The sequence below is a fragment of the Macrobrachium nipponense genome, chromosome 21, assembly GCF_015104395.2.
Source record: "Macrobrachium nipponense isolate FS-2020 chromosome 21, ASM1510439v2, whole genome shotgun sequence".
NCBI lineage: Eukaryota > Metazoa > Arthropoda > Malacostraca > Decapoda > Palaemonidae > Macrobrachium > Macrobrachium nipponense.
In genome coordinates, this window is record NC_087212.1 from 49,080,738 (window position 1) to 49,094,347 (window position 13,610).

Sequence of the window (13,610 nt, forward strand, 5' to 3'; positions counted from 1 at the left end):
TTCTTCACTGTTGGGTCGAAACCGAGATTTACCCACTCGATGAACAAAAGTCTTGTTACCCAGGCTTTCGCATTAGCCCTCCACATCACCGGAAGCTTCTCCTTTAGCACTTTGTGGGCCTTGAAGGCTCGAGGAGTCTCCGAATGATAGACAAGTAGGGGCTTCACCTTGCAATCCCCACTGGTGTTCGAACAAAGTGCAAGCGTAAGCCTGTCTTTCATAGGCTTATGCCCGGGTAGCTTCTTCTTTTCCTCCGTGAAGTACGTCCGACGAGGCATTTTTTTCCAAAAAATGTCAGTCTCATCACAGTTGAAGACTTGCTGAGAACTGTAGCCCTCGTTGATCGTCATCTCGTCGAACATCTTAATAAAGGCTTCGGCTGCTTTTGTGTCCGAGCTGGCCGCCTCCCCATGCTGCACCACCGAATGGATGCCAGTCCGTTTCCGGAATTTTTCAAACCACCCACAAGAAGCCTTGAAGTCTGAGGTTGGCGTCGATGTCCCTTCTCCTCCGTCGTCTTCGGCCTGGGCAATCAAAATGTCGAAAATAGCGCTGGCCTTCTGGCAGATTGCCGTCTCGGTTATTGTATCGGCAGCAATTTCTTTATCTTTTATCCATACAAGAAGCACCCTCTCCATCTCATCGTGCATGTGGCTCCTCTTGTTGGACAAAATAATCAAGCCCTTAGAAGGTGTAGCTGCTTTGATGGCTTACTTTTGCTTAAGGATGGTGCCTATTGTCGACGGATTTTGGCCGTATTCTTTAGCGATCACACTCAACCGCATGCCAGCTTCATACTTCTTGATAATCTCCATTTTAGTCTCCATAGAAAGCATCCTCTTCTTTCTATGAACTTCAGCAACTTTCTTGGGACCCATGACTATACTGTACATAATTAAGTTATGTAGTACAGGTAATGACCTACTTACGACCTATGCAACATACGTCTGATCAACTTTACGACTATTATTTTCGCCCTTTTCAGCAGAACGTGCATACGAACGTACGATACTTTTTCCTGCAGCATCCGTGCATCTCTCGGGTCCCGCGCTCACTCAGTGTTGCCTGTAGCTCCGTACTGAACGCATCTCTCACTCTGCTGTGTTCATTTTTCAATAATTTTGTTAATTTTGATCATTTTTGAAATGTCTGCCAAGAGGAAACTGTGTTTATCTACTCCTCAACATGCCAAGAAGGAAAGGAAGGCCATTGACTTGGACACAAAAATGACAGTGATTAAGCAGTTCGAAGGAGGGAAGAAAGTGAATGTGATCGCACGTGATATGAAGTTATCTCATTCTACTGTGTCCACGATTCTTAAGGATAGGGAAAGGATTCGTGATGCTGTGAAAGGTTCTGCACCCATGCGATCGACAGTGATTACGAAACAACACACTGGCCCCATCCATGAAATGGAAAAATTATTGCATGTTTGGATGAAAGATCAAATCCAAAAAAGGACACCGTTAAGCCTTTTTACTGTGCAGATGAAGGCTAGAAGTCTGTTTCAGACTTTGAAGGAACGTGCTGGAGTAGAGTATAAGCAAGAATTTTTGGCAAGCGTTGGCTGGTTCAAGAGGTTCAAAAACCGATTCCAGCTGCATAGTGTTCGAGTGACTGGAGAAGCAGCGAGTGCGGATGAGGAAGGAGCTAGCTAGTTTGTCGACAGTCTCGATGAAATGATTACGGATGAGGAATATCTTCCAGAACAAATATTTAATGTTGATGAAACAAGTTTGCTCTGGAAACGAATGCCAGAACGCACTTACATCCATAAGGAAGCCAGTAGCATGCCAGGATTTAAAGCTTTTAAGGATAGGCTGACTCTACTGCTTGGTGGGAATGTCACGGGGTTCAAGCTGAAACCCTTTTTAATTTATCATTCAGAAAACCCATGAGCGTTCAAGAATGTAAGCAAGTACACTTTGCCTGTCTACTTTCGCTCTAACCGTAAGGCATGGATGACGCAGACACTTTTTGAAGACTGGTTTGTCAACTGTTTCATTCCTCAAGTGCGTGAATACTGCCTAGAGAAAGGAATTCCTTTCAATATTTTACTGCTGCTCGATAATGCGCCTGGACATCCACCTCACTTAGCTGATCTGAATCCTGATGTGAAAGTGGTTTTTTTGCCACCAAACATCACTCCAATTCTTCAACCTATGGACCAAGGTTCGATTGCAACATTTAAGGCAAACTATTTAAGAATCACCTTTGCGCAAGCCATAGCTGCTCTAGATGCCGACCCAGAACTATCCCTAAGAGAATTTTGGAAACGCTACAATATTCTGCATGCTATCAAGAATGTGTCGACTGCCTGGGAGACTGTGACGGAGAAGTGTATGAATGGCATATGGAAGAAGTGCGTTAAGCGTTATGTGAATGATTTTGATGGATTTGACAGTGAACAAGAACTTGATGTGATACGGGGAAAAATAGTGAAACTGTCAAAAGACCTTTCCTTGGATTGTGAAAAAGAAGATATTGAGGATTTGCTAGACCACGCTTCCGAAGAACTTACAAATGAAGAGCTGATTGAATTGGAAGAAGAACGAGTGGCGGAGGAAGAAAGGAGAGAAGCGGAGGATGAAGAGTTGCCAGAAAGGAAATTTACCACCAAGGGATTATCAGAAGGATTAGCTCAACTGAATAAACTCCTTGCACATTTTGAAGAAATGGACCCAAATTATGAAAGGTTTGCAAAGATTGAACGGATGGCACACGATTTGTTTCGTCCGTATCGTGAAATTTATGAGGAGAAAAAGATACAAACAATCCAGACGAAACTCACCATGTTTGTGAAACGAACAACTCCTCCCGTCACCCCGACCGTCGCTTCAGCTGATGAAGCCAACGACCCCCAGCCAAGCACCAGCGATGCCAGCAGTCATTAATTTTATTATATTTTCCTGTACTACATACTAGTTTTCAATTGTATTTTTGAATGTTTTCTATTTTTTGCACCTGTATTTTGTATTTTTCAACATTAAACAAATTGTACTGTAGCATCCAGTGTTTAAATTAAACCTGACAAAAGTAACAACAGGAAACAGTATGATGCATAGAGAAACGGGTTTGCTATGAACTTAACAAACGTAACAATACATAAGATGCAATGTCGTGTACGTAGAGACGTTACAAATGGTATAAAAATTCCAAGAAATCACAACTACAAAAAGGATGAATTTTTATATGAGCATGACAAACGAAGTTCCTCTCTCTCTCTCTCTCTCTCTCTCTCTCTCTCTCTCTCTCTCTCTCTCTCTCTCTCTCTTCAGTGAAAGCCTCGATTCGATAGAATTTTTTCCACGTAAACATAGGCGTACAAGGTGAAGTTCATTTGGGAAGGCAACACCTAATTTGCCCGAATTTTCATTATGAAACAGTATGATGCATGGAGAAACAGTTTGGACAAATGTTTGGCGAATGTAACAGTACGTAGAGAGACGTTACAAATGGTATAAAAATTCCAAGAAATCATAACTAGGAAATACAATAAGTAAATTAACTAAAAAAAAAAAGGATGAATTTTTATATGAACGTGACAAACGAACCATTATGAAACAGTATGATGCGAGGAGAAACAGTTTGGACAAACGTTTGGCGAATGTAACAGCAAGGAGTAGTAATGTCGTGTAGAGAGACGATACAAATGGTATAAAAATAATCATAACTAGGAAATACGTACAATGAAACTAAAGAAAAGGTTGAACCTACAAACGTAGCAATATGAAACGGTGTGATGTGTGGAGAACGGGTATGTCTGACGACTTTGACAAACGTTAACAGTAAGGCGTAGTAATGTACACGTCATTACTACGCCTTACTGTTAACGTTTGTCAAAGTCGTCAGACGTACCCGTTCTCCACACATCACACTGTTTCAAATTGCTACGTTTGTAGGTTCAACCTTTTCTTTAGTTAATTTATTTTGCCATCTTTGTTTTCTTTAGACTTCATTGTATTTCCTAGTTATGATTACTTTTATATTTTTATACATAGGTGTGAGATGTTACACATGCTACAAAAATGTAAAGAAATCATAACTAGGAAATATAATACACATTCTAAAGAAAAAGACAGCAAAATAAATGAGCTAAAGAAGGGGTTGAATTTTTACATACGTATATGAACTTGTGAAAGGGTATCGTAAAGTACCATCGTAATACATATATGACAGTAACAATATGCACTAAGAATGGTAATACAATGGTTTTAATGATAATGAATGTTAAATAATAATGAATTATGACTTAAATATGATAATATAAGTAATAATCTAAGAAAATGTTGATAAAATATGACTTTCAGATGATGTCAATATCATTACCCAATATGTATATGTACGATAAACTCTACGGTAATTTAGCAGATCTCGACATGCGTCCAAATTGTGTTACGACTTGTTTTGCAGAACCAATTGCGGTCGTAAGTTGGTCACTACCTGTATACTAATTAAGTTCTCACACAACACGATAAAGTACAAAGCGAAATCACTAACATGAATTTACGTTAACAAACAAAATTGTGTACGCGAACGAAAAAATTCAGCGTGCATACGATAACGCTGGTGCGACGAAGTGGCCGAAGAACGCCTTTACATAGAGCATGATGGGGAAGATGCTGACCAATAGGAGAGCAGGATCTTATGGTGGTGACTAGCATTAGGAACCAATGGGAGAGCAGGAGGATGGTGGCAAGTCTACTCAGTTGGTGGCGCACAAGTTTTAAAACTGTTCTCGACAGTCAGGGCAAATCTCGGGACTTTACAGCAACAACCTTTCATAAACTGAATTATTTTCGTATGCACAGGCAAAAAAATCTTCATATTTGCTTTCGTAACTTGAATTTTTCGTAAGCTGGGACTTTCGTATGTCGAGGTTCCACTGTACTTTCATACAATACAGGAGGTGCCATTAAGTAATGTTTCCTTTCAAACGACAATACACTGTTGTAATTACAACGGACCTTAATAAGTTCATGTTTTTATTTAACTTTTTATTTTCTGTATAAGAGCTAAATACAACTTATATAAGTGATGGTTAAGCACTAAAATCTGGTCTAAGATGCAAGTCCACATAAATCAATTGAGGCTTTTTGTGTGTGTGTGTGTTTGTTATGTTAATGTTCTTCTTTACTAAATTAAAATAAGTAATTTTTAATTTTATTTGTCCTATAAATTATAAAGTGTGACAGAATGCTTTAAAGTAACTGGATGGACTCCATAACTTGGAAAACAAAACAAAAAATCAATTTCACACAGCATTTTCATAGACATAATTTTGAATGCACAAAATGCATGAAGAAAATTGGACAAAAATGTAGAAAATCAAAATTCCTAGAAAGAAAAAAAATGAAAACTGAAAATTTGTAAAAAAATTTGTAAGTTAGTGAAGGGCCAATTTACCAAATGGTCTCACCCATTTAACTCAAATTTTGGAGGACTGACCGACTCTTCGATCACAGATAAAAAGATGCCTCTGTTCAAAGAATGGAAAATTATGACTAAATATGATGCAATCCTGGCTTATAAATATACTGCACTGAATGAAACTTCTTATTTGGTAATTACTACAGCATTGCGCACAACTTTTAGTACTCTGATACTAATTTATTAACAAGTTTGAGTCATGCAGGAAAACTACAAAACATGCTCTTGCTAATGAACTGCACTGTTGTACTATCAATACATTATGTATGCTGCAACTGATTAGAATTCACTAAGGCAAGGCAGGGTAACACTGTATACTATGATACTCAGGAATATTCTATAATATAAAACAAATAGCTGAGTGAGAACTGCCTCAGTCTTTTATTGTACTTCTAATATATTTCCAAGGTTAAAAAACTTGCAGGATATAAAAATGTAAGAAATAATCTATACATATCTCAAATTGACAATACACAAAATAAATTAACACTTGTTTGATATTTTGACATGTTTTTCATTACCTATGCTTCTAAAGAAATTCAACGTCAAGGTGACATTTAGAGCACTAGAAAGCCTTGATATTTCACCAGCTACAAATTGCCAACTAATAATGAGAGTGAATAATAATGTTGCATCCCAACATGGTTACCACCAGCCATTTTATTGTTTAAAGCACTTTTGGCAGTGCTGACAATAGATATATGTATATATATATTAAAAGTACTTAGGGTCCTTGATCTTTTCCCAAGTTATTAATCTTCACCCAGGTGCATTCTCCATCTCTCATCTAAAAATAAATCCTTGCATAATCTAAAATGTGGCAATGGTCTGGCTTAACAACTTTATAATAGCAATTGTATTGTATTGTCATCTTCTGCAGACAGACAAGCTGTATGTTTGTCGCAAGAACTAAGGGTAGTATTTATATATGACTTACTGCAGACAATCTACTGTGATTCTGAAAGTCGACAAGCATGAATTACACAAAAGAGAGCCCAGAAGCTGTTTTCATGCTGTAAGCATCATTTCCTAATTTAAACAGCTATCAATAATCAAACAAGCATTTGTACTATCTATTTGTGTATCATCTACAATTTTTAGATCATGTACATACTGTTAAACTCTACCCTCAAGAGACGAAAGTTTTTCACTCCTATATTGCCTGTTAATACTCAAACAAGAGGAATAGCATAGTATACACTGCACTGCATCTAAACAGATAATCTACAGTCAATTACATATATGATCAAGCTGACTGGCTTCCAAGAACCTAGCTACAATGCTGTTTTAACATCCTTTATTTTATTTGTTGATTAAACCAAAAGAATATTTATGGAAGGTAAAAAATGTGACATCATCTTCAGTCACAAATGCACAAAAAGAATCTACAGAATATTCAACTGTTACTGTACAACAACTATTAAAAAATAAGATATAAAACATAAAGTAAAGTAATCCATGAAGTTAAAGAATTATTCTTAACCATTGAATCAAATAATGCATAATTACAATTAAGCTCATCTAACTTACCCATCATCTGGAGAACTAGCCAAACGAGGTTTTTCACCATGCCTGATACTTCTGTCAGCTGGGACGGATATGCTCCGAGAGAATTCCTGCTGATTTGTTAACCTTACTCCTTTTTTTTTTCTTCCTAGTCTGAAAATGTTTCAAAAATTTAAAAGTTAAATTGAACTTGACCACAATGAAGGCTAACCATTATTATTCTCATAATTCTAAGTTTACTTATAAAGTCCATAGTCATAATAAATTAGCACAGATACTTATCCATCATTTTCTACATACACTCAACACTAATGTTGAATATGATGGGTTAAACTTATTTACTCAAATATACTATCATCAAGATGAAAAATAACTCTTGGAATTGAAGTTATCTACTGACTGTCATTAAATTCGTCTAAATTTATTACCTGTCATAAAATTTATCTAATAAAAACCACAGAAAGGAGACTGGACTTATTACTGATTGGTTTAAAATCTTAGATTTCTGAAGTAACTATGTATCAAAAGATTTCTGAAGTAAATACGTACCATGAAGACCATTACCTCAGCACAGTGAATTTTTCAAACTGATATTTATCAAAAGATACATAAAACCTCATCAATTTTACTCTAATTTAGCTTACCAACTTTGGAAGGCCAATGTTATTTGATGATAGGACACTTTTACTCTAGTAAGACTCCAATTTTTGAAGTTGAAGTACTTTCCATGTAAAATAAAGGACTAAATTAGTACAATCCTTACTGTCCGAGACAGAATACAAATATCATACGGCGTTTCTGAATCTTAAGTAGAAATGAGCAGGTCCTCCTGACCATAGGACATTCTATTATTTATTGCCCTACCTAGAATCCTGTACAGCATGTATACCATTAATCTGTCTCTCCTCTTGCCTATAGCTGAAATATCCACATCTATGATGGCATTTGTATCATATACTGTCCAACCAAACTGAATAGATCTCTCCTCTGTCTGTGGTTTCAATTAGTGTCAGTTGTAGGTTGGATCAAAGGCATAAGCACAGCCAGTCTTGTAGGTTTGACCAAAGGCATAAGCACAGCCAGTCTCTCTCCAGCCGTTAGTTAAATCATAGACTTCATTGTATCTATCATGACCATTACTCATACCTCTTCAAAGTCTTATGTCCCTCCAGTTTCCAACAGCTGAATAAAGATTCAAACCTTGGCTTTAGGGACAATTTTGTTCTAGTATGTATTTGATATTACTGGGTTTTGTTTTCCTCCTTTCAGGGAGTCATTTGCTGGCCATTCTATTTTTAAATGCCTGTCTGATAGAACTTTTTGATTTGAGTAGCTTGATCTGAAAACAATGAAGCTACACTTGATCAAGGTCATTAACTTATGAACTTAAATGGAACCCAATACACCCTGGAGGCATGCAGTAAGCCTCTTTCCAGGACTTAGTTTCTTTTTCCTATTAGAGGAAATAAGAGGCAGAAGTTGTGCAAAAGGAGAATAAAAAATTCAATAAAGAGGTGACAAAGGAGGAGGAGAAGGAACTCAATGAAAAGATGGATGAGGAAGAAGCATGCATCCACCTTCACCTGACTCCTACCATGCATATCAATCTCTTTTCCTGCAGCATCCAAGGACAAAGTGGAGACATGCTGCTGAAGATGACAAGGAGTACAGGAACCACCACAGTGACTGCAAAGTTAAAAGTTGACCTAAAGAGCAGAAGCAGCAAGAACACCAAGGGCCAAAGATCCCTTAACCAAAGTTAAGTGATCCTCATGGAATGCACACGGTAAGCTTTATCAAGTTTACTCCAGAGCAGCCAGTGCTGACGACATAAAGAGTGGACATTACACAATCATATGCATAAGAATAACTTGAGCATGTTACAAGCACTATGGGTGCTAAGGAGAGAGAGCATGTGGTGGAAATCCTTCTCCACATTACATGGTAACTAGAGGAGAACAAACAGCAGTGGAGTCAGGCATGAGTCATAAACTTTGTGGCACAACAAAGAAACTGTCCCTCCCAACCTAAAATAAAATAAAAGAAAATAAAAAATAAAAGGAACAAACACACACGTAGGAGGGCAAATCAACACTTCAGACCCTACCCTACAAAACGGAAAAAAAAACTGCAATCTTCTATATACTTCATCTTCCCAGACACATCTCCACTGTTAAGTTACAACCTGATTTTTATCATCAAAAGAATGCTAAACAGTTGTGAAAAAAAACTAAGGACAGTTATCAAGCCAGGAATATTTTATATAAAAAAAAGGAAATTTTTTTAACCAATTTGTATTTTTCATAACTTACAAACCTGAGGTCTTAAAATTAGGATAATACTAGCGCCAAGCTGGAAACTGGTAGAATTAAAAATAAACTTGTGAGATCCAGGGACTATTGGCATCTATACCAGGTCATGGGGTATTGTAGTTCCCAGAATACCCTTGGTGTCCCATGACCCATCAGTTACTCTTCCAACCCAGTTTAGACTGTTAGAAGGGTGGTTAGAGGTGGGCCTTTACCTGTTATGACCTCAGGTTTGTTAGTTATGAAAAATACAAATTGGTTAAAAATTTGTCATTTGTTCATACACGAAACAAACCTTCAGTCTTAACATTAGGACAGACTTACTTATTGGTGGGAGGTAAGTCTCTATAACTGACTGGGAGTTTGCCACCTTTATTCATTTCCGAATAGTAGATGTATTCCAAGACAATGGACTATTAACCTTTGAACCAAAGACATATGAGAATCTATTGGTTTCCCTCCCTGGGTGTTCATACGATGCCAAGGTTAATATAGGTTTTAACCTTACCACATCTGGGTTAATTTGTCTAGATAGCAAAGGAACCATAGGTGTCGCATAATATTTCCTATGTTTCATCAATGGAGGGGAAATAAACTTGAACGATCTATTCGATCTTAACGAATTATCCCTTCCAGCAATCCGTGCATTAACGTGCTGTAAAACTGACTCTGCATGACTTGAGCAAGGTAATTCATACGACACCTTCGTATTCTTTTTCGGTTCAAATACCATATCGATTCCCGGAGGAAGCATACTGACAGGTGCCTCTGTGCTCCTCGAAAGGTTATTGAATTGACGAATCAAATCAACCACCTCCGCATACGAAGCCAGAAACTCCTGGTTTTCTCCCTCCTCCAGTTCCAAAGTATTGTGTTCGGCCGCAGGAGAAGCTAGTTCACTTTTATCCTCTGACAAACGTTCAGGTGCATCATGGCCGTTTGACCCTACGACCACGGCCACTTTGATCTCTGATGGCCGTCGTCGGCTCGATCTCAAATAGTTAGCAGGAGAACGTGATCGCCTAACTTCTTCTCTACTCACAGATCTAGAGCGAGAACCCCGTCTATACCTCCAAGATGAAGGTTCTCCCAAAACCGAGCTAATTTCCTCTCTATCTCTATTAATATCATTCAAGGTCATTTGACTATCATCTCCAACGGCCGTCAGGGAAGTTGGCCTTGATCTCTCATCAAGGCGAACAGCGCCTTCCTTCAGGCTATCAGAAGAGGTTACCAACTCTTTATTATTCGACCTTTTAATGGGAGCTCTCTCATCCTTTCTCCTTACCTTAAAAGGTCTTACAGGTGAAACTAGTATCCGTTCTCCATTCTTCGTTGAATGCTGCACACTCACCGTTGATTTTACCAATGGCAGTGGAGTCTCTCCTAAACGCTTTGTCCTCACTGCTGGCATCTCCGCAGCGGCCGCTATCCCGTTGATGCTTTCGCTCGTTCAGACACCTGCAAATGAATTCGTCCGTTTGTGTTAAGCTTACCAGCTACTGTCGTCTTTACTTTGTTGCTGACAGGGATGTGACAGTCCTGGCTTGAAGATGAAGAAGAATTTACTCTTCTTCTCTTGGCCCGAGGATGAGTCACGAAGTCCCGTATCCTCCACGCTTGACTGGTACACGCAGTGATGTCATTGAATTTTGCAATGACGCCGAACTAGAGGAAGAAGACAAAGAAGAAGATGATTCACGTCTTTTCTTTTAGTCTTTCTTATCCATCTTGTCCTCTTGACCTTGTAATTTCTCCATGAATCTGTGTACCAAAGAGTCAGAAAGCGTATTTGGCTCCGGAGGCAATGAAGTAGTGAGAGAAGCAGTAGGCTGTGACGTCATCGTGTCAGCCATGTCCGTGTGTGACGCCAGTTGTGACGTCACCACTCTTGTAGGGAGAGATTGAGTGGCTGCTGCTGGAAGTCCTGTGTGTGCTGCAAAACTACTTCCAATGTTCTGCATCACCGGAAACATTGATGTAGTTGTCGTTACCGTGGCTTTACCTCCCATAAAATGCAGTCCAGGGGGATGAAGAGAATTCATCGTTGTCGGGTCCGGATGGAAATGTGACGCCATATAATGAGAAAGCAACCCCTCCAAGGTTGGTATGTCTAACGTTGACCACGTTCTTTCCATTCTCTGAGCATCGGGAGCCGACACCTGGAACAAAGATGGCAATGCTCCCCCTGTCCCTGCCGGGAATGACGGAGTGTAATTATGCATAAAATTACACAAAACCCCACCTGGAGTTTCCAATAACAAATCGCTAGAAGAATCTGAAGGGGTATGGGAAACATCAAAAGCAGGTGACGAAACAAATGGAGCAGTCTGACGTATTGAGGATACAAAAGAAGCCGACGATGCTTGGTCATCCAAAGGTGGCGTCGTCTCCTTTCTTTTGTACTGGCCCTTTCCATAAATCTTCATCCACTGTTCCACCGACCAACCACGACAAACTGAACAAGGATTAGTAATAGTACATAAGTTTTCTCTGCACCTACTACATGTTGGATGTGGATCTGTATACACCGATGTAAAATATCTTGAACAAGGAAACCCACTTACTCCAGGGGATTTCCTTTGTCTCTTACGAGAACCCGAAAAAATTTCTGTTGGTGAAGTAAAATTCTCCATCCCACAACGTACCCACACCTAGCAGATCACACCCACACTGAGAACACCCAGAGAAAGGAAAAGGGAAAAAAGGGAAAATATGAAAAAATCGGGCAAACTAAACTGGTTTTAAAACAGATAGAAAGTAATCATGTTCTATCTCAAAGGCAGTAGGAAAGTAACTGATGGGTCTCGGGATGCCAAGGGCATTCTGGGAATTACAATACCCCATGACCTGGTATAGATGCCAATAGTCCCTAGATCTCACAAGTTTGTTTTTAATTCTACCGGTTTCCAGCTTGGCACTAGTATTATCCTAATGTTAAGACCTCAGGTTTGTTTTGTATATGAATAAATAATGGTTTGTATTCTTGTAGAAACAAATAATACGAAACTAAGAAAACTACTATGGAAATACATATACAGTACTTTTATTATTATCATTATTATTACTAATTGCTCAACTAGATCATGGAGCTAATTTATTTAGCTCTTACAGGGCTGTTCCAAGAATTTATAAAATATTCATCCAAGTAATAGGGTCTGCATCCAGACAATCACCTTCCAGACTGTTTTTGTGATCCCTAACCCAATCATACAGCAACAGATAAACAAAGTAAAATACTACATGTATATTAATCCATTGCATAGAGTAAAGGGAAGATTATTCAATTCTGTCGTTTCAAAGTATTTAAGTTATTAAACAAACACCACAATCTTCAAAAAGTGTTTAAAAATAATTCAAAAGTGTAATAAAGTATATTCCACAACAAACAGAAAACGAGGAGGATCAATCCGCATGCCACTACAAAAGAGGCAGCAGTCCTACGTGTCATACTCGGTGAGGAATGGATCCTCGAGTAGTTGTGCAGCTGTGGCTCTCTTAGTTGGATCAGCTTCAAAACAGCGGAGGATAAAGATTCGAGCCTTTTCAGTTAGTTCTTCTGGGATGTCAGGATGCATTTTGTACAGTCCTACCTGTGTGAAAGAACAATGAGTGGTGCATATTAATCACTTAGGAGTGGTGCATATTAATAACTTAGGAATACAATGGTTAATGTACACCATGCAGGTGTACAGAAGTTATGAAACAAGCATAATGTCTCCTACACAGTTGGTATTTGACAGCTATACATACAACACACTCACAATCTGAAAAATTTTTGTGAAATACAGATGAACATCACTGCAAAGCTGTATACACTATGAAGAAGAGACTTGAAAATCCTTATGCTACAAAGTTATAAAAATTTCCTTACAAAATTCTCCCCAAGCATGCAATAGTCACCCAATACTATAAAATGCAAATTGAAAAACTTAATCGCAATATTATGTATTTTACTCAGACCTCTTATAGCTATAAGCAAAAAAAGTATTCAATACAAATTGCATACTCTTTACATAAAAGAATGACTGCTATTATATAAAATAGGATCACAACAAAATTCATTAACACTAAAAATTTATTATTAACTTAAGTTAAATATTTACAAAACTAAATCATAGTAATATGTTTTACCCACTTACATTTATACAGCCTACACCTAAATTAGTATTACTCACTGAAATCATAAAATCATGACCAGCTTTAGGTTGCCTTTTAGTTTTAACATCTACCCAACCTCAGAGACCTCTGAGACTCCGCATGGTGTCTTTATTACTATAAATTTCTCACAAATTCAAAATTCATATTACTGCAAAGAAACTCATTCATGTCACTAGATGCTTGAGGTTTCTGTAGCTGATCATG

General features: G+C 38.2%; 1 protein-coding gene across 1 annotated transcript in view; it reads right to left on the reverse strand.

Annotated features, from left to right (window-relative positions):
- LOC135197474 (mitogen-activated protein kinase kinase kinase 15-like) overlaps window positions 1-13,610 on the reverse strand; it is a 259,241-nt gene that overhangs the window by 82,108 nt on the left and 163,523 nt on the right. The window contains 2 exon segments of the mRNA XM_064224540.1: window positions 6,961-7,089; window positions 12,690-12,838. Coding sequence (XP_064080610.1) covers window positions 6,961-7,089; window positions 12,690-12,838 — 278 coding nt within the window.